The 27,240-nt window shown below is 35.5% G+C and overlaps 2 protein-coding genes across 3 annotated transcripts; one reads left to right on the top strand and one right to left on the bottom strand.

The window, feature by feature from the left end:
* Positions 1-20,349, top strand: LOC146133536 (pre-mRNA-splicing factor ATP-dependent RNA helicase DHX16-like). Of its 2 annotated transcripts, none has more exons than XM_083396682.1 (22): positions 1-137; positions 964-1,098; positions 1,457-1,613; positions 2,067-2,191; positions 2,560-2,694; positions 3,176-3,314; positions 3,652-3,757; positions 3,852-3,922; positions 4,580-4,756; positions 5,635-5,756; positions 6,281-6,388; positions 7,692-7,893; positions 9,058-9,254; positions 10,306-10,437; positions 11,202-11,321; positions 11,806-11,946; positions 12,661-12,818; positions 13,594-13,785; positions 14,645-14,807; positions 15,861-16,022; positions 17,454-17,623; positions 20,168-20,349. In XM_083396682.1, exons 1-22 carry the CDS (start codon positions 72-74, stop codon positions 20,295-20,297), a joined length of 3,108 nt encoding a protein of 1,035 aa, XP_083252808.1. In that variant the 5' UTR covers positions 1-71; the 3' UTR covers positions 20,298-20,349. The 2 variants fall into 2 exon arrangements, with proteins under 2 accessions (XP_083252808.1, XP_083252809.1); XM_083396683.1 differs by having other exon boundaries at positions 1,457-1,619; positions 2,088-2,191.
* LOC146133535 (cilia- and flagella-associated protein 157-like) lies at positions 20,349-27,017 on the bottom strand. Its single transcript, XM_083397780.1, has 10 exons — positions 26,776-27,017; positions 26,499-26,667; positions 26,140-26,274; positions 25,557-25,678; positions 25,118-25,280; positions 24,666-24,770; positions 23,799-23,944; positions 23,421-23,547; positions 22,346-22,489; positions 20,349-20,690 (listed from the first exon to the last, which is right to left on the bottom strand). Exons 1-10 carry the CDS (start codon positions 26,952-26,954, stop codon positions 20,349-20,351), a joined length of 1,632 nt encoding a protein of 543 aa, XP_083253906.1. The 5' UTR covers positions 26,955-27,017.
* Positions 27,018-27,240: the final 223 nt, after the last annotated feature.

Below are 27,240 nucleotides of genomic sequence, written 5' to 3'. Positions count from 1 at the left end.
TATCTAAATTTTTCACTGAGTTGTCTTCCTAACAATTTTAAACTTAGAAAAATTCACCAAAAACTTGTGTAATGCCTTCGGGCGTAGAATTGTGGGTCAGTGATCAACTGCATGATATTCTGGGACTAAGTGAAAAGGTAAGTTCGTGCTGGTCTAGAATCCTACCACAACGAAAATTACTTTTGCTAGGGTGCGGGTTGGCGTCTGGGTTTGGGTGAGTCAAGTAATATTGAAATCGGTATGCCGCCTTCAACATATAGCCAAACTTGTACTAACTTTAAAATAAACGGACTGCATTTGTGGTGTTTTTACCTAATACAGAAAAATATATTTTGCATACTTACTGTATCATATCTGCGATCTTGGTGAAAAGTGCCATAAAGTGCAGATTGGCATGTAAGGCAGACTTTTTTGCATTGGTTATTATTGCAAAACACTGAGGTTAATTAATATAACTACTCTAGCATTGCCTGGCCCAGCAAGAGAATTCAAAGTGATAGGCTGATTTAAAATTGCAATATCTGTTATATATACTTATAATTTTATCCTAACTCCACATGGGACCTGTAAACTGCTTAAGTTTCACAAACCGATGTTGGGAACCAGTGGTGTATTAACAGTAAACGGAAAGTAAACTTATGACATTTTACTGGTCCTTTAAAAGTGAGAATTAATAGAGAAAATACTTCATAGTTATTGGGTCACAGCTAGCAAAGTTAGAAAACACCCGTCGACAAGTGTTCCAACAGTTCAACTATAAAATGCTAAAATATAAGAACTTGCCTGGATGGATTATATGCGTGTATGTTGGTGTTAATAAAATCTAACCTAAGTTTTGCATAGCACAAGTTTACAAATATATTGTGCACACATACATAGTTCTGTTTTTGCTTTGGATGTGCATGTAGTTGAAGAATAATTGCAAACTGTCTTGTTGTAAATTCTCGATTTGTTTTGTTTTAGCATGTGACCGCATACCTCATTGGATTGTGTGAAAAAAGTGCAACTTCGGATGAGTTTATTCGTAAATTACGTAGCACTGGTACCTTGGAAGTAAATGCAAAAATTGTTGAGTTTGCTAAACAGCTGTTCGATAAGGTATTTTTGTGTTTAAAAGCTGTTATATCTTTTAATGATTTTTCGAAATTACATATACCCGTTAACCTGTGTTAAAATACAAAACCACCATGGTACTATAATAACCTAATTACACAACTTAGTTAAACTTAACTGTTAATTTGTTTAACTTGTCTAACAAACTGGTTAGATTTGATTTTACTTGTTTATAAATTTGTACGTAGGTACACAAATTATGTGTAAAGAAATACTCTGTTAAAACATTTTCGACTTGCTAATTACAATAGGATACTCTTTAATATTTCACCCAATCGATGCCCCCTTGTTTTGACAGTACTAACCTGTATAGACACTTTTAAAACAATTTGCCTAATTCAAGGTGCCTCACAAAAGAAAAGTCGTTACATCAAGCAAATTGGCCGAGCAGCGAGCAGTGGCACTCCAGAAGAAAACCAAATCTTACGCTCTCATCTCGTCTGATGAAGAGGTTACCAAAGCCCCTCCAACAAAACAAAGCAAGAAAAAGAAAATTAAAGGTTTGTATGCTTAGAGGTTCAAGCAAAATAAAACTTTTGTCAAATATATTTTAGGTATGTGTGCAAAGTGCAATTTTTTTTACTTTTAATACCTTGAGACTATACTAAATTATAAATCTTGAAAGCTGCATGTTTTGTATGACCATTCATATAGATTACTGCTTACTTACTTAAATTACTTTTTCCTGCCTGAGTATGAATATTTTAAATAGCTTAATTTCTGTTTAATGCAGTATGTTTCTCAAGCTTTTATATAACTTTCTTTTATCATCGGCATTATGGGTTCTGTTGGAGGACAAGATACTGTTGTGGAACACATACTAAGCTTAAATAACTAAGTTTTGCGTTTATTTAATATTAGGGCTCTAACACTGAAAAATGCGATTTGTAGTACTTGTTTATCAAAGTTTTTAGGTTTGAAATTGTATTATCTTTTCTAATTTTATGTCTCAGCTGAACCGAGCAAGAAAAAACCGCTACCTCGACAAATTCGACATAGAAATACTTCGCAAGCTTCTTCCTCAGAAGACGAAACTATTGTTGCTAAACATGAGTCAACAAGAAAAAATGATAAAAAGGTGCTAATGTACTCTATTTTAAAATAAAAGAATTTCCTAAAAGTTATATAATTATTTTTTCAGATGTTGCATAATTTTGCAGTATATAATAATACCACAATGTATTTTGTAGATTTTGTGTTAAGCTGTATCAATGTAATTCCTAAACAAAACTAAAAAGTTGCTTAAATAGTTGACGCAACTGCACCACTCTTTTGCTGCTATTTCATAACCTTTCACAAGGCAAGGGCTGTAATCTTACTCACTTCAATCTGTGTTTTGCCTAAATATGACAAAGTCAGAGAAATTGCCTATAATTTACAGATTAATTTTGCTTCTATATTTAAAAGCATTACTGGTAATGTAACAGTATTTTGTGTGCAATCCAGGACTCTTCATCTGAAGATGACTGGGACAAAGAGGAAAAGGACCGCAAGAAAGATCTCCTGGAAAGAGATGAATTTGCCAAGAGGATGCGGGAAAAAGATGAAGCCAAAACAAGAAAGATCGTGGATGCTAAATTGGTGAGCTGACTTCTAAATTTTTCCTGCTGTCGTATTACCCTTTCTATTAATAACAGAGATAAAATAATTTTTAGGCTGAAACAATAAAAATACAGAGATGAGAATCATTGAAACATTTAGATTGAGTCATGTGAAATTGCTAATTTTAGATGGTGTATTAAAATTTGATTTAAGTTAAAGAAATTAATGTCACAGTCGTTGGATAAGAGAATAAAAATTACCAAACTGACAAGATCAATGTTAGAATTAATCTGGCTAAAAATTGTTAGATAACAAAATATTACAACTGATATTTGGTGTTCGAATTCCAACAAATTTGGCATACATGCATAAAATGATTTTCATTTGTAATGTGTTTTGGTATTTTTTAAAAATATTTTTGTAAAACCCAAAAATGAGGAATTACCCAGCGCTGTTTCCAATGCAGTTTAAGTTTTTAATACCGTCATTCACCTTAGAACCAAAAATATATTATTTTTAGGCAAAAGAGGCAGAAGATGAAAATCTGACAATCGAAGAGCTGCGAGAAAAGTCGAGGCGCGAATATCTGAAGATGCGCGAAGAGGTGAAGATGCAAGAACTACAAGACGACATCCGCGATGATGAGTACTTGTTCGCAGGTGTATATATATCACAAAAACTTAGTTTGCGAAAATATATAAATATACTTACTTTTGCTTTACGCACTGGATCGTTAAGTCACAAAGAACCATTTTAAAAAAGATACAAAAGAATTGTGTATCTAGTTAAAAATCAGGAAGGTTTTTCATAAAAATTGATAGCTTCAAGAAGTCTTGAAAGTATACAGGTTAAACTTAAAACATTAATTATACACAACCTCATTAGAGCTTTAACTGTTTTTTTTATTATGCTGGTTTGATAATGATTATTTTTTTGTTGTATTACAAAGTGTCCATAAATTGATATTTTCGACCTTTTTCGCTTTTTATATTTCAGAGGAAGAGTTAACTGAGCGTGAAAAGCACGACCTTGAGTACCGACGTAAAGTAAGGGACGTGGCAAAAAATTACAGAGATATTTCGAAGCAGGATAAACGGGGAAGGTAAGAGTAATATATCACAGTAAACCACTTAGTTAGTTTAGTTATGTATTACTGTTTTTGAAGTTTTAGATTTTAAATTTCTAATTTTTTGAAGATATTTCTTGCCGGAAGAGAAAAGAAGGAAAGATATTCCTGACGAGTATGACGAAATGGACAACGCAGATGGTGGGTAAAACACTTGTCGAGTTATAATAATTGCAAAGAAATAATATAGAAGAAAAATAATACCTAACCAATCACCTCTACATGCATCGTTCGAATTTCTAAATTTGATGTTAATTCTACAAAATAACAAGTGGAAATTGTTTAATGAAATTATTGCGACGATGAATTTGCGAAAGTTAGGTATGATAGAAAAATTTAGACAAGATTATGCTCATAACTGAAATTTCCTTTAGTCTGGAATAACAAATACAATTAAATTAAATCATCACCTTGTTTTTGTTTTGCTTCAATTTAAGGACAAAACGGTATTTTAACGACGATCAAGTACAAATAAGTTAAATCAATACCTAATTTTTGTTTTGCTAATTGATTTAATGACAAAAAGGCACTTTAACAGCAGTAAACTATAATTAAATTAATTCAATACCCAAGTTTTGTTTTGCTAATTCATTTAACCACAAAAGGGTTGCAGTCTTACAACTGAAGAATACCCTTTGGAGTGATAAGCATTTAGAACGAGTAACGCAAACGCTTTTAACAACACGTTAACAATACGTTAACAATACCTCACAAATTTCGTTTCAATCCTCGCAATTTTCTACGAAAGCGTAAAGCACACGAAACAATGAAATTAAAACTTACATTTGGCACCACAAGGTTACCACACCAACGTCGAACACCAGCGTTGGGAACAGACCAGGTTAAACGCGGCGGTCACTCACTACGGCGCTAAGGACGCCCAAGCCAAGAAGGACAACTACGAACTTCTCACCGAAGATGATATGATCGAGTTCGTGCAAGCCGCCACCAGGAAGGGGACATTAGACGATGAAGGTAAATCCTTTACTCACATCGCTTTGTGTGTATGCTCGTATATTTATCCCCATTTTTGTAGGGCTGCGGAGTAGTTTAAAAATAATCCGAGTCCCGAGTCCCACCAAATGTGCGGTTTCGTCGACTTTGACTCCACAACCTGTATTCCGCCAATTTGCATAACTAATTTAAAGTGGATATTCAGCAAACCACTAATAGGGGTGTCATACAAATCCATCCACTCACAATACATGGTTGGAAAATATTTCACAATTTGCTATTCCGCCTTTACAATTTACAGTTAGCGGCCATATCAGTTTCAAATTTTGGTACTGCGCATGCGCACGTCGTACTCGGGACTCTGGTAGTTTTACGTGGTCTCACTCGAGTCGCGAGTCCGACCTGAGCAAAACAAATCGACTTCGTTGAGTCCTGAGTTGGACTCCGACTCCGCAGCTTTGCCATTTTTTACTACACTGAATAAACAAGATTAGACAGGAGATGTTAAAATGTTTGTATTGCGTCACGTTGAAACTATTCCTGTCTGTACCAATATAATTTCCTTTCAATTTTACGTGCGCTAAACAGTTTTGTTAAGGAAAAAGGAAACAGAATAATGAAGTATAAATTAGTGCCTCTTTGGTTTTATATTTGGAAAGTACTTACGAATAAGTACCTCATTTTCCAATCCACTGTCTGCTACATTATATGCACCAATTTGTATCTTATTGCGTCTTTTCTTAGAAGAAAAATTTGATATTTAGAAAAGGGAACATATTCGAAATGAGGCAAAATTTTAATATCTAAAATATGTTTTTTTGTATTCCGAACCCTAATTTATTGTTGACTTCTCTAGTTATTGTTTTTTCTTAAAATAATTATCGTTGTTATTAATTCAGAAATGGAATCTGCTCAGATGAGCGAAAAACAGAAAAAAATGCAAACTATCCAAGAAGTGAGGAAATCGCTTCCTATATTTGCTTACAGAGAAGACCTGCTAAACGCAATTGAAGAACACCAGGTTATTATTTCCGCTAAATAGTTGCCGATATCTGGTTGTTAAGCAAACCCATTTTTTGCAATCTCTGTTGTATTTACGACAACATAAACTTAAGAAGTGACTATTTGCCCGGATCGCTCTTTAACGCTTGTACCTGTCCTATACGTGATTATGCAATGTTTGGGTTAGGGTTGGGGTTGGGGTTGGGTTTGGCGTTCTGGTTTGAGTGGTGGTAGTAATAAATTTAAATTACCGAGTTTTGCATAATTTCCATGCAATCTTTTTACTTTTTTTGTCACAGGATTTGCCTCCTGAAGTTCCTATGGGCTTCTCATTGCAATTTTACGCTTGCACCCATTGGCGATTATATGTCGATTTAAACTACTTTAGTGTCCGGGTAGATAGCCTCTTCTTAAAAGATGGTAATTCATAGATCCCGGTATTCGATGTCTTGTACGATTTTTGAAAACTAAAAAATGTAAACTAAATCGACCATGCTATTGTCAACTGTTACTCAAAAATCATGTTCATTTTTAAACCTATAGGTTCTGATCATTGAAGGTGAGACCGGGAGTGGTAAAACCACTCAAATACCCCAGTATCTCTACGAATCCGGTTATTGCAAGGGCGAAATGAAAGTTGGATGCACGCAAGTGAGATTTTGTTGTTTAAAATTCGCAACTATATACAATATGCATTTGATATTTGTTTTGGCTTTGACAAGGTTGTAAGTACAAGCCCTTAAAATTCGATGCTGTAATAAAATTTCATGCCGTGTGATGGCGCTTTTTCAGTTATGGCAACGATGTTTTTTTTTACATTTTCCTTTAGTTTCTTATATTTTTGCTACCGATTCTTAAAACTGTACTGATGAAAATTTTACTGACTTTATTCTAACCATATAGAACTAAATTTTGTACAATTGTCAAGTTAAAAGCTTTTTAACTGATTTTGTTCTTATTTTGGCATTTACAACTTTAATGGAGCTAGCGTGGCCTAAAGTAATGTATGTCGTCGTGCAGAAAACGGGAGAAATCAAAATGGTAGCACCATAAGTTTTTTGCGCAAGTTCTCACAAGCCCATATTTTTCTTGCCACCCCTGCCTCTTAAACGTTGTAACTTGTAACCAGCTTAACACACAGCACTTAGATCTCTTTTCAGCAACTCCAGCCGTAGTTTAAAATTTATGAGTTGAAAGAGCCACATAAAATGGATTGAAGTTTAATTTTGTACAATCACATAAACATGGGCTTTGTAGGCCACAACAGAATTTTGGAAAACATGTTATTAAATTTATATACATGGTACCAAATTTGTTGGCAAACTAGTTTAATGTCGGCATTCCCTTATCTATAACCTTGTTTGGTCACAATACAAATTATAAATATTTAATGAAACGCAAAAACTAGTTTAAACATAAAATACACCTCTTAATATCTTGTGTACTCTAATTCTAGTTCTAATCTAAGTCGAATTTTACTAAAAAATTCTACTTTGTCTAACGGCATTTTACGTCTCTTAGTCAAAAGAAAGAATTTGAAACAGTTTTGTTGTGGAACCAAATGTAATTCAGATTCGTTTTTTGAAGAATTCGGTAATTCTACTCTAATTTGGGAAAACCAAAAAGATCTAATTCTAATCTTGTTTGGAAAAAAGTGAAATGCTCTCATTCTAATTCTAATCTTTTTAAAAAAAACAAAATAAATCTAGTTGTCCAAGTCTGGTTCTGACCAACGTCAGTCCGTTTTTTCCTTTCCCCAGCCTCGTCGCGCAGTTGCTTCAGTTGAAAAAAAATGCTATCGTCCAAAAGTAACCAACGAGCTTTTTAACGTCAGTCTGTTTTTCCTTCCTCCGCTATCAGCAACATAAAAACAACTTTACATCTGAAAAACAATTCTATCGTCCAAAAGTAACAAAAAATTTCGGTACAACGTCAGGTCGTTTTTCTTCCACAGCCTCGTCGCGTTGCAGCCATGTCGGTTGCGTCGCGTGTCGCAGAGGAACTCGGAGTCAAGGTGGGAGCCGAGGCAGGTTACAGCATCCGCTTCGAGGATTGCACCAGCGAACGCACCAAGGTCAAATATATGACCGACGGAATGCTGCTTCGCGAGTTTCTCACCGAACCGGACCTGAAGACCTACAGCGTCATCATGATCGGTAAGTAGGCTTCTTCGTCACGTAACAAAGATATTTGGGTTAAGTAGAAATCGGTATTTAGGTGCTTAAACTACACAAAACGACAAAAAGGAGTGAATTAAAGTGTTATTTTCTTCACGTACCAAATATATTGGGGCCGATTAAAATCATTATTTAAGTCCTGAAAAGATGCAAAATGGTAAAAAGTAAAAAAATAATGGCTGGTTAAAGAAATGTAAAAGTTCTACAGGGTCACCAATCGGTAAATCGCGCTTATAGAGTTTTCTTCACGTAACAAATATGTTTTAGGGCTGATTACACATCGGTGTTAGAGTCTCACAAAGACCCCAAATGAAAAAAAGTCAAAAAATGATTAATGGCTAGTTAAAAAAACAGTAAAAAATCTTATATAACCTTTATGGTCGGTAAAGCGGTTATAGGTTTTTTCTTTTAACAAAGATATTGAGGTTGAGTAGAAATCGGTGTTGAGTTGTCACAAGGAATCAAAATGACAAAAGGTCTTAATTTGGTGGGTAATAAATAGAAAACATTGGTATTTAAGTGCTGAAACGACTAAAAACGGCAAAGACAAAAAATAGTGGCTGGTTTAAGAATAGTAAAATTTCTACATGATCATTATGTTCGTTATAGCGAAAAATATTTTCAAATATTGTAGCACTAGAGGCGAAAATAAATATTTAGAACGACCACAAAATCACTATTCAAATGTATCAACAAACCCTTGTAGCGGTATCATAATTACAATAATGCCTTTTTGAATAGTTATTTTCCTACTTTTCTAGACGCAACTAATATAAAAATGCCCACAAATTCTGTTTTATATGCTAAAAAGACTCAAAATAGGTGAGCTATTCACCACGATCACGCAAACGCAACAAATTTATTAAGGCCACTGTTACGTGTTTATCAACACAGTAAACACCTAAATTGGTTAATTGTCATAAGCCTATAATCTCAAAGTTCTTACTATCATTATAAAAGATTACGAATTGTTAAATAGGGTTTTAGGACGGCGATAATTGTCGATCAGTTTTTGTGAATCAGTTCAAAAAATCAGTTTTCGTGTGCTTAAAATGCCCTAAACACAAGGTCGAAACTTTATTTAACGCCCTGGTGCGCAGCAGCGCCACCTGACGCCTAACCCGCACGACGTTTTCTCGACAGACGAGGCGCACGAGCGCACGCTGCACACCGACATCTTGTTCGGTCTGGTCAAGGACATTTCTCGCTTCCGTCCCGACCTTAAGCTGCTGATCAGTAGCGCGACGCTCGACGCTGAGAAGTTCTCGACCTTTTTTGACGACGCACCCATCTTCCGCATTCCGGGCCGGCGATTTCCCGTCGACATTTACTACACCAAGGTATTATATTTTTTTTCCAATAGGGCAGGTCGCGAAATCCTTTTTTTTAAGTCCACCTGCTTCCAATTGATTTGATAGATCACTTAAAACCGTTGTATAAAATAGTTAAGCTTATTTGAACATGTATTTGTGTGAGAAAATCGGGTTGAATTTTTGCTAAAATTGCAAAATCGGGTAAAAATGCGATATTTCAGCTAAAGCTTAATCTATATTTTTGTTAAATTAAATTCGTTTGTTACGGCTTTAGTCCTATTTTTTAGAAAGGCGAGTGCTTTTTAGTGCTTTTTAGGTAGGATTGTGGCAGGCTACTGTTCCCCTTGATAGTTTTATCTCTTACCTCAGTATTATCTCACGATATCTGAACGATTACGCTATTATGATTTTTTTAAGGCGCTACCAAATTTAATGTTTGTGTATGGGTCTTAGCCGATAGTTCTTAAAACTTTTTTCTAGTTTTTAACGTAAAGTACATATAAAGAAGATTAACATACAAAGAATAAAAATAGGTTGAATCAATTTTAAAATTCCATAACCCCAAAAAATAAATCAAATAAAATTAGACCATAACCAAAAAATAGAACTAAATGAGTTCGGAAAATGAAAATTTTCAAATTATTTTATTTCGTAACTCTATTTTTGCAGGCGTCCGAGGTCGACTACTTGAAAAAAGACTGCATCAATGAATTTTTTTTTTTTTTATTAACCTCTAGGAAAAAAAAATCCCAAAAAACAAAAACAAAAAATAGGTATATAAACAAAGGAGTTCGGAAAATGCAACTTTTCAAATTACTTTATTTCGTTACGACCTTATTACAAGGCGCCCGAGGTGGACTATTTGAAAATAGGCTCAACCAATGAAATGTTTTTTTAAATTAACCTCTAGGAAATAAATACTCCCAAAAATTTATAACCAAAAAAAAACAGGTCTAAATAAAGGGGTTTGGAAAATGCAACTTTTCAAATTACTTAATTTCGCAACAACATTTTTGCAGGCGCCCGAGTTAGACTACTTGAAAATAGACTTAAACAATGATTTTTTTTCTTTGTGCAGGCGCCCGAGGCCGACTACTTGGACGCCTGTGTTGTGTCTGTCTTCCAGATCCACCTCACTCAACCTCCCGGTGATGTCCTCATCTTCCTCACAGGCCAGGAGGAGATCGAGTCCTGCTGCGAGATGATGCAGGTATCAATCAATCCTTTCTTCTTCTTTGTATTCCTTCGTTGAACAAAGTCACAGACCAATTTGGCTACCTTTTGTTTTCTTTAAATAGTTTACAAAATCTAAATCACCCCCAGAGTTCCATCTGCTGGTTTCGAATATAACTGCGGTTAATTGATTTTAACGCTGTAACTATAGAAACGGTCATTTTTTCAGAAGTGGTTTTTGCAAAGGGAATTAATACTGGTCTATATAACTTGTCGTTTTGCAGTGTATAAAATATAAATCTAATTCTAGTTCGAAAAATCCAATTTTAGGACTGGTTTGGAGTAACGTTTATGCCTGAGTGTAAATTTGTAATCTGTAAAGTCGTTTTGTTACCCCAATATCAATCGTTTTTTTTTTTATTTGACTTTAAAGTTATCTCATCCGGATTGCTTAGTCTCCGATAACCTTAATACTGTACGATATAGCTTATCGTTTTACAGATAAAACATAAATCCAATTCTAGTTGGGCAAATCCTGTTTTATGGGCTGCGTTGCGCATGGTCTGGAGTAAAATTAGTGCCAGTGTGTGGCTTAGTAATGTTTAAAGTCGTTTTGTTACTCCAACTTGCAATATAATAATAATAAATTTTCTCCGAAAATAACACCCATAATTCTGGTAAACTCCAGTAATATCAGTTGTGCAGCTACAATTTTTTTTTTATGTAACAGTTAAAATTTCTATTTTAATGTATTTAAAATTTGTGTTGAAGACAAAAACTATTTCGATCTCCTACTAACAGGAAAAGGCGCGTGCATTGGGATCGCGCATCAGGGAGTTAATCGTCCTGCCCATCTACGCAAACCTACCCTCCGATATGCAATCAAAGATATTCGAGCCAACGCCGCCCAACTCGAGAAAGGTAGGTTCTACGAATGAGTATTTCCTTATGTATTTGACATAACCAATAGGGCAGGTCGCGAAATCCCTTTTTTTAAGTCCACCTGCTTCCAATTGATTTGATAGATAGACACTTAAAACCGTTGTATAAAATAATTAAGCTTATTTGAACGTATTTGTGTGAGAAAATCGAGTTGAATTTTTGCTAAAATTGCAAAATTGGGTAAAAATGCGATATTTCAGCTAAAGCTTAATCTATATTTTTGTTAAATTAAATTCGTTTGTTACGGCTTTAGTCCTTTTTTTTAGAAAGGCATGGACTGCAAGTAAGTTAGACCTGCAGAGATAACATTTTATTAGTTATGAAAAAAGTATTAAGCATTGAGTTTTTGCAGAAAATTTCAAAACTATGTTCAGTATTACCAAGCATAAAGTATTTTGCGTGACAACCGTACGTTGACGTATTACCCCCAAACCCAAATAAAATCGAAAAATCTTCTTCGCAGGTCATTGTTGCCACCAACATCGCCGAGACGTCGCTGACAATCGACGGCATTGTTTACGTCATAGACCCGGGTTTCTGCAAGCAGAAGAGCTACAATGCAAGGACCGGGATGGAATCTCTGATAGTAGTTCCCTGCTCAAAGGTGCGTGTTTTTATTCCGCTGTTTTTCAGCCCTTTTTTGGAGGCACACAGCACTTACACAATAAAGTAATTCTGTTTAATACCAAGAAAAAGTTTATTTTAATTCGTGAAAATAAACAACAACTATTTCTTGTTTAATGCAACCTCAGGTCAACGCAATTACAATCCTGTTATTAACCTTATCATTTTTTAATTAATAATGAACAATACCTAATTAAGCAAAACACGATGGAACAGTTAACTGGTAATGGCTTTCATAACACCAAAGCAACTCACGCAATATCTGGGGTCTGCAATTTGCTCGATTTTGTGAAAAAATGTTTATTCATACGTCACATGGAGAACCACAGCTAGATATTTTCGAAATAAATTGAATATCGATAACGAACTTCAAAGTCAAAAAGGTCGAGTAGATCGACATCATCTTGATTAAGATGTTTCAATCTAAACTTGTTTTATCTTCCGAATGTGTACATTAAGATCCGTGCATAGTGTACCCAAATTAAAAATTGCTATGCCAAATGAGAAATAAGACAATTATTGTAGTTTATAACGTGTTTGAAATATCTATAACCAGGTACAGTGAGCTCTGTACCGAGTATATCAAATAAGAAAACACGTTTTACTATAATTTAACTAACAAACGATTATCCTTTATCTAACTTGATCTCTGAGCCACGACATTTTACAAATTTATTGTTTTGATTACGTGCAGCAATCGGCCAATCAGCGCACGGGACGAGCGGGGCGTGTCGGGCCCGGCAAATGCTTTCGTCTTTACACAGCCTGGGCGTATATGCACGAACTTGAGGACTCGACGGTTCCTGAGATCCAAAGAACCAACCTCGCCAACGTTGTGCTTATGTTAAAGAGGTAATTCATTGATTTGCATAGATCACGTCCGTAGCTATATGTTCTGTCTGTTTATGGAAGCTATTGAATCATGTCCATGTATTATCGGAGGCGTATCCAAAAAAAGTTGAAAAATTAAAAAAAAACGTTGTTACACCAACAATTATTTTAGCGCAGACAGCGAACAGCAAGAAACATTAGCACGTCTAACTCGACGTTTTTAGCAAAATTTTAGACGAGTTAATTTTTTTTTGCGAGAATTCGTCCAAATTTTAAGTAACTTAAGCTCCTATAAACGGTTTGTTATTTTCGCTTTTTATGCATACAGTACTTAGAATTGACATTGGAAATTATGTTTGTTAGTAGTGTTTTTCGAATTTTAATTTTTAAGGAGAAAAAACAAGCTTTTGCCAAAACGTCTATAACTTAAACTCGTCCAAAATTTACGTAACTGAAACTCATATGTACGACTTATTGTTCCTCGCATTTTTATGCATCCTCAGCTTTGCAAATAATGTTTGTTATTTTTTCTAATTAAAAAAAAAAAACGATTTTTTCCGAAAACGTCTGTAACTTAAACTCATCCAAAATTTAAGTTACTGAAACTTTTTTAAAAAACGACGTTATTTTTGCTCGTTTTCATGCATCCTCAGCCTTGTCATTGGAAAATGTGTTTAATAGTAATGTTTTAGAAAAGAAATAGGATTTTTTGCAAAACGTCTATCACTACAACTCGACCAAATTTCAGTAACTGAGACTTATTTTTTCTCGCTTTTTATGCATCCTTATTCCTCAGCCTTGGCATCAACGACCTCATCCACTTCGACTTCATGGACCCCCCGCCCCACGAGACCCTGGTGCTTGCCCTGGAGCAGCTGTACGCCCTGGGGGCTCTCAACCACCTGGGTGAACTCACCAAGATGGGGCGAAGAATGGCCGAGTTTCCTGCCGACCCCATGCTATCCAAGTCTCTACTCGCATCAGAAAAGTGAGTACGACTGGAAAGTGTGTTTAATATTTGTAAACTGGTGGTTCTCATCCGTTTTATTTCGCTGCCCATTTTCGTTGCAGGGAAAATCTTTGGCTCAATAAATTTTATGAAAGAAAAAACTATAATAAATGGTTTAGAAGAAAAAAACAAAACAGAAGAACATGTTTCAAACTAGATTATTTATTCAACCGTGCATTAGTGAGATCATTGCTGCCAAACGTTAAATTTAAATTTCATTCACATTCTTTCTCAATTCCTTCCCAAGCCATTATCCCTGTAAAATTAAGTATAGTGACAAGTGACACAAATGAAACTAAATTGGTCTGTGTCCACTTTAAAATGTTTCCATGGCCCACTGGTTGAGAACCGCTGTTACAGATACTCTGTCGAGTAACGAATACGCACAAGGTAGTAGTTGCCAGTGCTCTAAACAAGTAATTTTGAATTGACTTAAAATTAACGTCCAAGCCAAGACTAACTTAATAAATCACTAGTCAAGCCATTGCCATAAAAAATACACTTTAAGCTATTAAAATTGGGTAAACTCGTCCGATTATCAGCAATACCTTAACTAAAAAAAACAAGACGCAATATACATCAAGCCAAATGTTTTATGTTAAAAAAATGAGAATAAATGAAAAAAACATTTATACAAAAAATGCTTATTGAAAGCACTTCCTTTTAGCTCAAGTCATTTGTTTAGAAAAACTTTTGTTTAGAAATTCAAAGCCATTTTTATCCGTGACTTAAGTCATTACACCACTGGCTTCACCCATTCGACTTGATCCTATTCGACAGGGGTGGATAAACAAATGGACGTTTAGTTGGCAAAGAAAAAGCTTTCTTGTTTGCCAAGGTACAAGTGCTCGGATGAGATGCTGACCATAGTCTCGATGCTGTCGGTGAACAGTGCCATCTTCTACAGACCGAAGGACAAGATGGTGCACGCCGATAACGCCCGGATGAACTTCTACTTGCCCGGCGGCGACCACCTTACCCTCATGAACGTCTACAATCAGGTGTTTGTTTTTGGACTGGACATTTCAGTGCTAGCGGGCCCCAAGTCACAGACACAGTAAACCCTGGGTTAAGCAATAATAAGCATGTTGGTTAAGTAAACCCAGTAATGTTTTAATATTATCAGCAGCTTTTGTTTTATCGCGGTAGCAAATGGCAGGCTTGTAAAGTCCATGAAATCAGATCAGGCAGTAATAACCAAGCCAATAAAGTTCAAGAGACTTCATAAAAAAGTAAAAAGTGGCCCGGATCGCTGATTTATGCTCGCACCCATACGTGCTTATTTATTGATTTCGGTTAGGGTTGGGTTTAAGTTTCAAGCTGATCGGAGCTTGAACCCTCTTTGTGATCTTCAGGTCATGATCAATACGCAAGGTTTTTAGGTTGTCGCGCACAGGTCACGAAATTAAGGGACGCTTTTATTAATATTTTTTTAATTCTACAAAGCTTCCCAATGCACCCGAAACCCGACAGCGTGCAGGATTTGCAGATACCATGTGTATGCTCGAAACCTTGCTTACCGAGCACTAAAGCGTTAATTGCCAATATATTGTCAGCATAATAGGTTAAGTTTTAAAACTATTTGTTGCACTAACACTCCTAATTAACACGTAACTTGGCACTTTTTATCACCGCTAAGGACCAACTACATAGTTTTTTTTTATTTACATACAAGTTGACTTTTATTACTTTGGTGATCATAGGCCGATGAAATTTAACAACATTACTTTTGGTGTTTAACTAATGATAAAAGTGTAAAGTATCACGTTTTTTGATACTTTAAGGTCGCGCATTATTTTTTACTATGATAACAAACAGGCATTTTATCATAAATTATTTTTCCATAGTTATATTTTTTTTAATTTTTATTGTCTCTATTTTTTAAAGAAGTTTTTCTAGTTCCCATATCTCCACTCACGTCACTTTCCATTTTTACTATTTTGCAATTTTTTGTGGGTAACACTCTATAGTCAATTTAAAATGCATACAACCACAATTTTATAAAACGAACTTAAACACTTGACAGTAACATAATTTGCTGTTTCCCCCTCCAGTGGGCCGGCACCGACTTCTCGATCCAGTGGTGCTTCGAGAACTTCATCCAGCATCGTTCTATGAAGCGAGCCAGGGACGTGAGAGACCAACTGGCAGGTCTCATGGTAAGAGTCGAGATCGAGCCCTCGTCTAACCCGGGCGACAACGTCGGAATAAGAAAGGTGTGTAATGTGTATGTGTCAGACTTGGACAACTAGATTTATTTTAGCTTTTTAAAATTAGATTAGAATTAGGTGGACCATTTTAGTTTTTTAATTAGATTAGAATTGCAATTAGCTGTATTCTGCTCTAATCAATTGAATTAGAACACTAGAATTATCTAGTTAAGTCTGGTGTGTGTAGTTATGGGGTTGCTGTAGAGACTGATATTTTTTAAACTTTTCAGTTTTGTTGCAACCTTGCGAACCCAATGGATTTTCATTATTTACCTGTTTTAAATTAGTAACAAACGATGCTGTTTAGTGTAGGTAAATTTTATTGCTAAAAAACGGGGATCCGTATTTTTTTCTTGTCATTTATTACCGGGTAAGAACTAAAAATTTTTATAAAACTTAACCCTTTTTTCATTTTTCCCTATTATCATCAACGCATTTCATTAACACCACAATTTTTTCTTTTTAAAATTGTGTTAGATTGCCTTTTATTCTTGTCTTTGAACCATCGCCAATCCATAAATTCATCGATCCGACCCACTCATACTTTAACTTACAAAAGCCCGGCCAGCAGTTGGCAATCTCCTACACTACTGTATTGTCACCATAGACGTGTTTCCCGGAATGCAAATTTTATTACCCAATCAACAGCTCCTCTGGCAACTATATTTATTCTCCAACGTTTCAAAAACATATTCAAATAGCCTTTTTCTGGGTAAATGACATCACGCTCTGCATAGCTCTTAGTAATTTAAGCGACGTCGAAACTTAACGAACATTTATGTACTTATATAGTTTTTTCAAGCTTGGAGCAACCCTTTTAATAAAAGGCGATTCTTTTGGGCGCTAAAACTCCTATGTATAACCTGTACTTACTCAAAAAAACAAGTTACCTATTTAATTGCAGACTTTTGTGCTTTGATTTTATCACCCCTTGCTTGTGGTGGCGCCTTGCCTTATTGAATACCTTGGTTGGGTTCCTGCTGACAGAAAATGGGGCAAAAAATCTTAATCGCTCTTTCTATGTGTTCTTTTATTTTCTTGTTGGGCGTAATCCGTACGAATCGAAACATTTAAAAAGCTGAAAATCAGACTTCGGTTTCGATTAATATTATGTGGTAACAATATATTGTATTAGTCTCTAACATTCACCTCTTGCCGCCGTCGAAGAAAAATAAGTTTAGGTTTTTAAAATTGTTTAATTTCTTTAAATTGTTCAAAAACAGGAAAATATTAAAAATAATTATTTGTTAAAGTAATATAACTATGCAGCTCAGTTTGGGATTATGTTTTGTACAAGTGCAGAAAATACGGATGTAACACTTCGAAAGAGGGGTGAGGTCCTATTCGTGACCCCAATTTGGGAAGTTCTGGTTTCAACTTTTCTGTACCAGGGGTTAAAGTATAAATTGTCGAATCGGGATTTTTTTACCGTTTTAGGCGATCACGGCCGGTTTCTTCTACCACACGGCCCGCCTCACCAAGTCAGGTTACCGGACAGTGAAGCAGCAACAGACCGTTCACATCCATCCAAACAGCAGCGTGTTTGAGGAACAGCCAAGGTGGCTGGTCTACCACGAGCTTGTCTTCACCACCAAAGAGTTTATGAGGTAAGTTACCGCCCAGGAGTTGTTCGTTTTTTGGGTGCATCACTTCTAAACTTTTTTTTAACTTTTTATATATATGCAGGGTGTCCATAAAGTCTCTTTACAACTTAAACAAATTATTAAAAAATGAAATGATGAGATATCGCAATGAGGTTTGTTTTATGTTAATCAGTATTTCATAAAGTTTTTATTGACACTAAAATTTATTGTTTCAGACAAAAATTCTAAATTAATCGTTTAGATGTGCTTCGTGCAACTAATGGTGTCCATATAAAAGTGCAGTGTTTTTTTAAGGTGTTTTGGGGGACCGAAACGGTCCCCCGAATTTCTCTAGCGGTTTCCCAAATTTTGGACTTTTTGGTATTTAAAGCAACTTTTTGGTATTTAAATGAAACACTTGCGGTCTCTTAAAACTACTAAGCGGTCACCCAAACCAAACCTTAAAAAAAACCTGTAGAAGTGTATTAAATAAAGTAATAATATTTTTAATTAAATGTTTAGAAGTGTATTTAATGTGTCAATAAAAACTTTAACATAAAACAAACCTCATTGCGATATCTCATCATTTCACTTTTTAATAATTTTTTAAGTGTAAAGAGACTTTATGGACACCCTGTATATATATATATATATTATTAATAATAATATAATTTAAAAGGGCGCATCTTTATGGATTGCAAAACCATAATTGGCAGCATGTTTCTGCTTGTCGATCAGTGTTCAGCTGGCGCGTACAAAAATAATAAAACGCAAAGTTTAAAAACCCGAGTAAAACCAGGATCAGCCTTTTTTTAAAGGAGTATATACTGGTATCGTCAGCTCCGTATTCAAATGTCTATTATATTTCTTTTTAAAAAAGGTTTTATTTGGGTTTTTAAATCCTTACGTTTAATGAACAGAAAGTTTTGCCATGTCTGCATTTTTCCACGATTGTTTAAGTAATATTAACCTCAAGGTATTTTAAGTTTTTTACGTTAAATGTGGAATTAGCGTACAGAAAAAAAAGTAATTGCTATATATGAAGCTATTAAGTAAACTATATGTAGACCACGCGACCTGTAAGACTTGTTGCGCTGCCCTCATTTTGGGAAATTATAGTTTAGCGGACTCCGTCGTTCGAACTTTCGCAGTGCTTAAAAGAGGGCGGCTCTTTCTAATTTTATGCGGCAAAATAATCCGTAATCTATCGAGTTTTGGCGCATAAGACGACAAAAGTTTATCATCAAGCTTTCAAAACTACCAAGACCAGCCACAATTAACTTTTAACCACGCTGATTCTACTGGCTTTCTACATTTCGAAACTAAAGACCTCCGTATAAAATACAGTACTTTCAAGAAACAGTCACCAGGCAAAGTAACAAAACTTGCTTTACCACGGAATATTCTACGCGTGACACAGTGAATCAGAATCTGTACGTTTGGAAAAACATCAAACCAATACACAAAACACACAACCGCACTTTTTTATCGCATAACGAGGTTTGTAAAATATAAAGGATATTTACGGCGAAGTATTTTTGTAATAAGGGGCTTGACTGTGCATATTACCAAGCAAAATAAATATGCACACAGAGCTCGAAATGTCCAGGTGCCTACGAGTCGCCAAGATAGAAGTATCGGTTTTACAACAAGAAGATATCACCGCGTGAAAATATTTTCTATATCGGACTAAAAATCATTTTCGAAATACTAGCGATGTTGTGTTGTTGCATTCCTGGTGGTAAAACAACAACAAAAATTTAAACAGCGTCAAATCGTTTAAGCGATTCTATCCCTAAATATGTAAATAGTATTCCCGTGGCTGAAGCACATGAAACCAAAATTTTACAGGCGACACTAAAACCCGATGAACTTGCGGATTATATTCCTACTTTGTAGAACATACGAGCACAGAGAGTATTTTTGTCGAATTGAAATAATGCATCGGGGTAATTACGTAAAACCAAACGTCATTCCGCACATTAGAGAAGCCGGTTTGATTAAAAATTTGTCCGAAAGCACATAAAACCAAAATTTTACAGGCGACACTAAAACCCGATGAACTTGCGGATTATATTCCTACTTTGTAGAACATACGAGCACAGAGAGTATTTTTGTCGAATTGAAATAATGCATCGGGGTAATTACGTAAAACCAAACGTCATTCCGCACATTAGAGAAGCCGGTTTGATTAAAAATTTGTCCGATATTTTTTTCCGGTTTTCACACTGTGGGTACGACGTTTTATATAACGTTAATAAAAGAGCAGAATACTCTAGCAATTCAGGTCAGAAAATATTAAAATATCTTAATATATGTACATTTATATATATATATATATATATATCGTCAGCAAAGGTTTTATTTTTAATTAAGATAATTTATTTCATTTATTCGAATGAAGTTAAACCTTTGCTAGAGTATTCTGCTGTTGCAGGAATTAAGGTGGACATTTATCTTGCAAGGTTCAAGGCGATTTCCATTATCACATATTCAGTGCTACATAATAAAAACTAATTCAGTTCCCCAATATCAAACTTACAAAATTGTCAATTTATTGACATAAAGGCAGGTGATCGAAATCGAGAGCGGCTGGCTGCTGGAGGTTGCTCCGCACTACTACAAGAACAAGGAACTGGAGAACGAGACGCGAAAGATGCCGCGCAAACAGGGCAAGGCGGCCGCCGAACTGGGCTGAGCGAGCAAACCCAAACAGAAGCCTTGATCCTCGCCCTGCAGCACGGCCCGGCTACACAGCGGCTTTACGTTGCTGTTGCTGATAAACAATGGCTGGCAACTTGTCGAGTTTTTGCAGCGAGTTTGGGGTTAGTTTGCCGAGTGCTGATATTCCTGTACTCGGGTTCACTCCGACGCGTGTAGTGTGCGAAAGATGGGCAACCTTGCTACCGAAGTGCGCCTGACGGTTGGTGCTCGACTTGCGCGGACGAGGCACAAGGCCCAGGTCGCCCAGGTTGTAATGCGGCATCTCTTTGCCCGTCGTTGTCCCTCTCCCCGCGGCACCACCAGACCCGACCCGGCCTTGAACCGGCTTCTGAGCGTCTTTGACGATCGACAGCGGCGCCATCAGCGTCTGTGTTCAGCAGAGTTGGATCAATTACATAAATTCAGCTCAATTGCAACTACAATTACTACCTTAAATGTTTCAATTACATACAATTGCAATAAAATCTGTAATTAAAGGCCCGTTTACACTACAGCTGCACTGAGCTGCGCTGGGCGTAAAAATCGCTCCAATTTTCTATAGCTGCACGGGGCTTGAGTTTCGCAAAGCTTGAAACTCTCACCACAATAAAATTTAAATGCAAATTACGCTTTGCTCAGCTCAGTGCAGCTGTAGTGTAAACGGGCCTTACTACATCAATTACAAATTAGAATTAATCTAAGTTTTATATTGCTGATGAAATATGGAACAGTTTTAGTCTCATCGCCTCCCAAAGAAAATAAACAAGATGGAGCATTATTGAAACTTCAATTTCTCACTATTAATTCAGCCAACATTTTAGCAAGTTACAGTTACAATAACACGGAACGAAAATGCCTCCATAACAAATTACAATTGATCCAATTCTGGTGTACAGCGGCGGAATATAAACGTTTAGAAGTTATCGGGTGCTTTGTTTCGCGCGCGCTCTTTCGGAATAAATTTCTATTATATACATTTTGCCTTGTGCCTTTTGTTAAATTTATAGTTTCGTTAAATTTATAGGTTTTCAAAGGTAAATAACGTGTTTTAATAACACGGTCAATTCGAGCAGTTAAAACTTTTTTCCAGGGTAAGGTAATATAATCTATGAAATTAACAACGTGGTTTTGTGTCCGACTCCGATTACTCGGTCAAAAAGTAGGAAGTCCAAAATAATCCACAATATGTAGTTAAGTTGATTTCATGCACAATTAAAAAATTGAACCTTTGCAGAAACGTTAAGTTTTACGAAGCAAACTCGACCCATAAAAGTCTACAAAGACTTCTAATCGGGTTCTGGAATAAATTTCACTAAACGCTCTACTGCGTGTCGGTTTTGTATTTGTCCAGTGGTATTTTATAACACATATCTTTATTTTTTTAAATCTAGAGAAATTTTAATTTGCCCGATCAGTCAAGCAGTTAAAAAAAATTTGCCAGGGTGAAACAATGTTCCAAATAACCAACGTAGATTAGTGTATTTTTAATTGAGTTTGTCCACAATAAAAAATATAGGCCAAGTAAAGCAATAACGCCCACTTGCATGGGAAACTATTGGTATGTGTTGTCACGGTCAAGAACGTAGGCCTAAGTAGTCAGAACACTAATCTAACCAGAAAAGCGTGAAAGCCAGTTTGTCTATAAAACACACACAGTTTCACAAAATTATAACTTTCCATACCTTATAAAGAGGTTCTTCTGACAAATATGTATTCAGCGCCGAACATATGATTACCTGTACGGGTTTTAAGTGCAATAAACTTGTAACTTTACAGAAGGGTATATAGTAATACAGTAAGTCAAAAAGACAAAACAAGGTGGCAAAACGAGGCGACAAAAGGAAACAAGGCGCGAATAACGGGATAACGCAATAACCGGCTGCAGCCTTCTATTGGCCGCTACTGCACAAAAAAGTTGCAAGTTTATTGCCCTGAAGAAGATTACCCGTAAAGGTAATTAAAACGTCGGCGCTGAATACCTATTTGTCAGAAGAACTCCTTTAGAATTGATACAATGCCTGCAACAGTATATTCTTTCCATACCTTGGCTGGTTGTTGGAAGAACTCGGCGGGTGGAGGGGCTTTCCCCAGAAGAGCTGCGGAGTTGAGAACAAGCAGAAGTCTTTCGATCATCGTCTGTCGCTTCACTTTGCGATCTATCTCATCCTCGTCTGTCTCGATCGAAACCTGAAAAAGAGGTAGAAAGGTTTGTTTTTTCGAGTCAGTGGTGTGACAGGTTTCAAATGATTTTCGTTTCTCGTCGTAAAACCCAAGTTTTTTTTTTCTGAGAAGCAGTGTTGTAAAATGACTTAAGTCACCTTTTTTAAATTACCTGGTTTGACGAAAGTCTTATGGACAATTGACTTGACTTCTGACTTCAGTTAAAACGACAACTTTGGGTTTAAAAACCTTTTTTGATAAAGATATTTCATAAAATTAGGTATTTATATGAGTTTTGCGCATAACACTATATACTTGTTCTTTGTAACGTTTTTGAATATTTTTCAACTGCCAATGACACAACGTGACCGTTGCTTTGCCAGTGGTCGATTTGTATATAAGACAAAGTTCATGGCGTTACTTTAGGATACCAAAGATGACAACCAGGGCAAAATGTCACACGCAGATAAGTTCGATTTTAGCATTGTAATGCACATACCAGTTTTGTGGGAAAAAGTCTTAACATTAACAGTAAAATGGTTATCGTTTAAGCTTTCTATAAAAACATTTTGACAAATAAACTTCAGTTAGAAAAAAATACTCGTGTGCTTTAATGATGCAGGTGGAGGTTTGAAGACCTATAAGAAGCAAATTCTCTTGTGTAGCCCTTAAGGAAGTATTTTGAGAGACCTTTTTGGTTCCATAAAACAGCCTAAAATACACTGAGTAGGTATACTTAGGTGGTTGTTTATTGTCGTGAAGATTTTCACCGATATTCAAGAAAAGCTTAACCAAAATAAAGATTTCGAACAAAGCTGTAAGTGCAATCAGATTTATAACCGGCCTAAAAGAGCTCAAACTTATAAAACCCTAACTTCAAGTCCGTTTACTAGATAAATTTTGTCGTCAATAAACAACATTGTAAACATAAAGTTGCAGCACTACAAATTCTACCCACTTGCTGGAGTGTAATGGCGGCCGCCGTCAAAATGTCTTCCAGCCTTTCTTTGCCTTCTCGAAGTTCGCGCCGCTCTTTCTCAGTCGCTTTCAGCGTTTCCTTGGTTTGTTGCAGTTCGTCCTCCATACTATAAAATACAAAGCATATTTTTTTTTAACTGCTTGTTCTTAAACTGGCGTCCACTTTGATCCAGGCACTGCTGACATCGTCAAGCAATGAAATCGCACACATTATTTTAAGAACAAGCAGTGAAAAAACAAAAAATTATACTTGCAGATTTTCTTGCACTTTTAAATAAAACAAAATTTAATTAAACTCTACTTTGCAATTATTTCATTTTTTGAGGACACCCTGAATATATATAAGTTCAGCACGCACCTGTCCAGCTTGGCAGTCAGCTCGTCGTTCTCGTGTCTTATGTGAGTCGACTCTTCCTCGAGCTGGCCGTACTCCTGGTCACGAGCCTCGTAATCCTCAAGCGTCATTTCTTGCTGGCGAGCGCGCGCCGTGATCATTTTGAGCACCTTGCGTAGTAAATTGAAGTTTGGATCAAGTGAATTACAGTTTTTTTTTCAAATGGCGTATGTTACAGTCAAGGTCGTTAGCGAATTTAGTCCAATTCAAGTCATTTTCAGTGTTAGGTCATTACTTGACTTAAGTCACCTGGGAAAAATGACTTCATGTTGCGTTTTAAGTTATTGCTTATAATCGGAGGAGTTATTTATGGCTTGACTGGGGCTTGATTGTGATTTATTGAAAAAGGCTTAACTGGGAATTAAGTTATTTTACGAATTATTAGACTGGGAATAAGGCATTTTAAAAATGACTTGTTTACAATACTGGCCTTTTTTAACAAATAGCAACTCAAGTCCCAGTCCAAATCAATGTTACGCAAGTCAATTTCAAGTCACAGCGCATCTAAAATTAATATTAGGCATCTAAAAATGGTTAACACGTTCCATTTTGACCAATATCAACACACAAAGGAACAAATAGCAACAAGGCTTTTATTACAGTAAATAATTGAATTAAATAACCCAATTTTACAGAAAAGTTATTATCAATTAAAGCACCTTACCATCCGTCAATCATTTGTGTAATTGACTTAATTGAGACAAGTCATTTTACACAAAAGACAAGTCTTTGACTTAGGTCATTACAATGCTGGTGAGTTCACACAATCATTGTATAAAACAAGTTTTATGTCGATTTAAAACTTCATACTAACTACATCATTTGCTTTACCTTAAGGTTGCTGTGGTTCTTTTTGGCAAGATCCTCTTTGCAGGCCTCAAGCAATTCAATTTGCATCTTCTGCTGTTTCTCTTTTTCCCTTAATTCATCATTTTCCTGCAACAACCATACAACATTATATATTGTTTACAAATAGCTTGATTATGAATTACAAAGCCAAAAAAGATGGGTAGATCGACATCATTTTAATTGAGACGTTTCGATATGAACTTGTATTAGATAATCTGACTGAGAAGTAAATCAAAGCATGGGACGCAATTGTTATCATTCGCAATTGTTATCGAGTTTCTATTGTTGGAGCATTAATTCGCTTTATCAATAGTTTTATAAAAAGTTGAAATATGTTTATTGTACAGTATTATATTGGAAGTAAAAAATCCAAAGAAAATATTATAAATTTTGCATTATTATTTGACTTTAATAATCTTGCTTTAGTTTAGTACCTGAACCAGCTCCTTTGTCTTTTCTGACATTTTAGCAAGCTGTGCATTGATAGACACATTTTCCCTGATATTTCGTTTAGTGGTGTCTGCCATCTGCTTGTTTGAAACTTTACGGAACTCGGCGGCCACTGTGTTTACTCGAAGCACCATTTCTTTCTTCAGTCTACAAAACAATAGCAGCTTACTGAAGCAGAACTTCTGGGTATGTATTAATTCGGTGACATTAGGATTTTAAGTTTGTATGTTGTAGCAGTGAACGTAAAATTAGATAAGAGTGAAAACCTACTTTCCAAGTAGATCCACCAAATAGGATAAATTACAATTTTAAGGTAAAATGGATAAAAAACATTAAAAACTACATTACTACTGCAACAACACGAGTAAAAACTTCTTTTGACTTTTTATTACACTACACCAGCAAACTCACTCAACCACTTACCTATCTTTATTGACAACAGCGTTTCTTTCCAAATTATAAATTTTCTCCTCATGGTCTTTCTCCTGTTGAGCAAGTCTACCTTCCATGTCTTCAAACTTCTTCATAAGGTCTTCTTTTTGCACCTGTGTAAAGCAATGTTTATAAATTTATCGATAAACCATTATTTTTTAGTTTTACACAATAGTTATATGACTTTTATAGATTTATCTAAAGTAAACAATATGGCATTTCAAAATTGTTTGTAGGTATGTATTTGTTAAAAGTGTTAAAGTTTAAAAGCTTAAAAAACATGTTTTTTGATATTACAGTTTTAATAACCTACTAATCTTCTATATGCTTATTGTATAGTTTAACTTTTCTTTAACCAAGTATGCAAGTTTTTTTGGTGTCAAACTATACAAAATTAACTTTAATTAAAGTTTAAAAATATTGCTCGCCCTACAGATTGGCTGTTTAAGGTGTATGTGGTTTGCAAGCTGAACTTACATAGTTGTTATGTATTGTGTAAATACCAACCAAGAGCTAGTTGGCAAAATTGCATTTTAATGACTTTTAAGCTGTATATATATATACATATAGAGACCTTAAATTCTTCCAATGAAGCAAGCTTTCCTCCAAGGATCATGTTTTCTGAAGTCAGTTGATCTCTGACCTCCTGAAACTCACGCTTCAGTTGGGAAAGTTGGTTTTCGTAACTCTCTTTTTCAGAGTCCTTTGCCTAAAATCATAAGACACACATTTTAGAATGAAATTAGTTTGTAGAAAAAGTTAAAATAAGCAAATTGGTTTATAAACTTTATTTAAATTCACATAGGTTAGGCTTTTAAACAACAACACGTCAGAAATACTAAGAGTAACTCAAAATATACCAAAACAAGTGTAAACATGACTGAAAATTAAAACTATAGCAAGTATGTTTAAACAAATGTGATTTAAAACTACCTGCTGCAGACCAAGCAATCGGTCGTTGAGATCTGCAATATCATCTTGGCGTTGCTCAAGTGACTTTTTAAGGAACTCGACAATTTCCTTGCGGTCTTGCTGTAGTTGCTTGTGCCTTTCATCATATTCTGCATTTGAGGCGCCGAGTGCATCACACTTCGCTTGATATCTAAAAATAATGTACCGTATTTAATGCCATAAAGTGGTACTTGATACAAAAATTGACCAATATGTTGAGAAAAACTTTAAAATTAGTTCACACTTTGACAATATTTACCTTGATAACCTTTGTTCTAAGTCCTTCACTTGAATGAGAAAAAACTCTTTGCTGAGTTCGTTAAGTTCTTTTCCTTTTCCTGATCCAGCCCGCTCTCCGGCAGTGGACCCATCATCATCTTTTCCACTCTTTTTACCTCCCTTCTTACCCTTTTTCCCACCCTTCTTTTTAGGTGGCATTGTGTTTAACGCTTAAGTTGAAGTGGTATTATTTAAAACCTAAATCTCATGTCTCTACCCGAATTTCAGACATGCGTGCCTTTGTTAAAAATAAGCAATAGTATTGGTAATGGTAACTCTTGTATCAACATCAGCAATTACAATTCAACTCAGGTTTTATTTATAGCATCAGAACAATAACAAGTATCACTTTTGTGGGCGCTGGTTTGGAATCCTATCACAAGGCAAATTATTTGGGTTGGGGGAGGGTAAGTATTAATAAAATAATAATGCTTGAGCCACCCAA

The sequence above is a fragment of the Ascidiella aspersa genome, chromosome 9 (genome assembly GCF_963924565.1).
Source record: "Ascidiella aspersa chromosome 9, kaAscAspe10.2, whole genome shotgun sequence".
Lineage (NCBI taxonomy): Eukaryota > Metazoa > Chordata > Ascidiacea > Phlebobranchia > Ascidiidae > Ascidiella > Ascidiella aspersa.
This window is presented reverse-complemented; position numbering and strand designations above follow the sequence as displayed.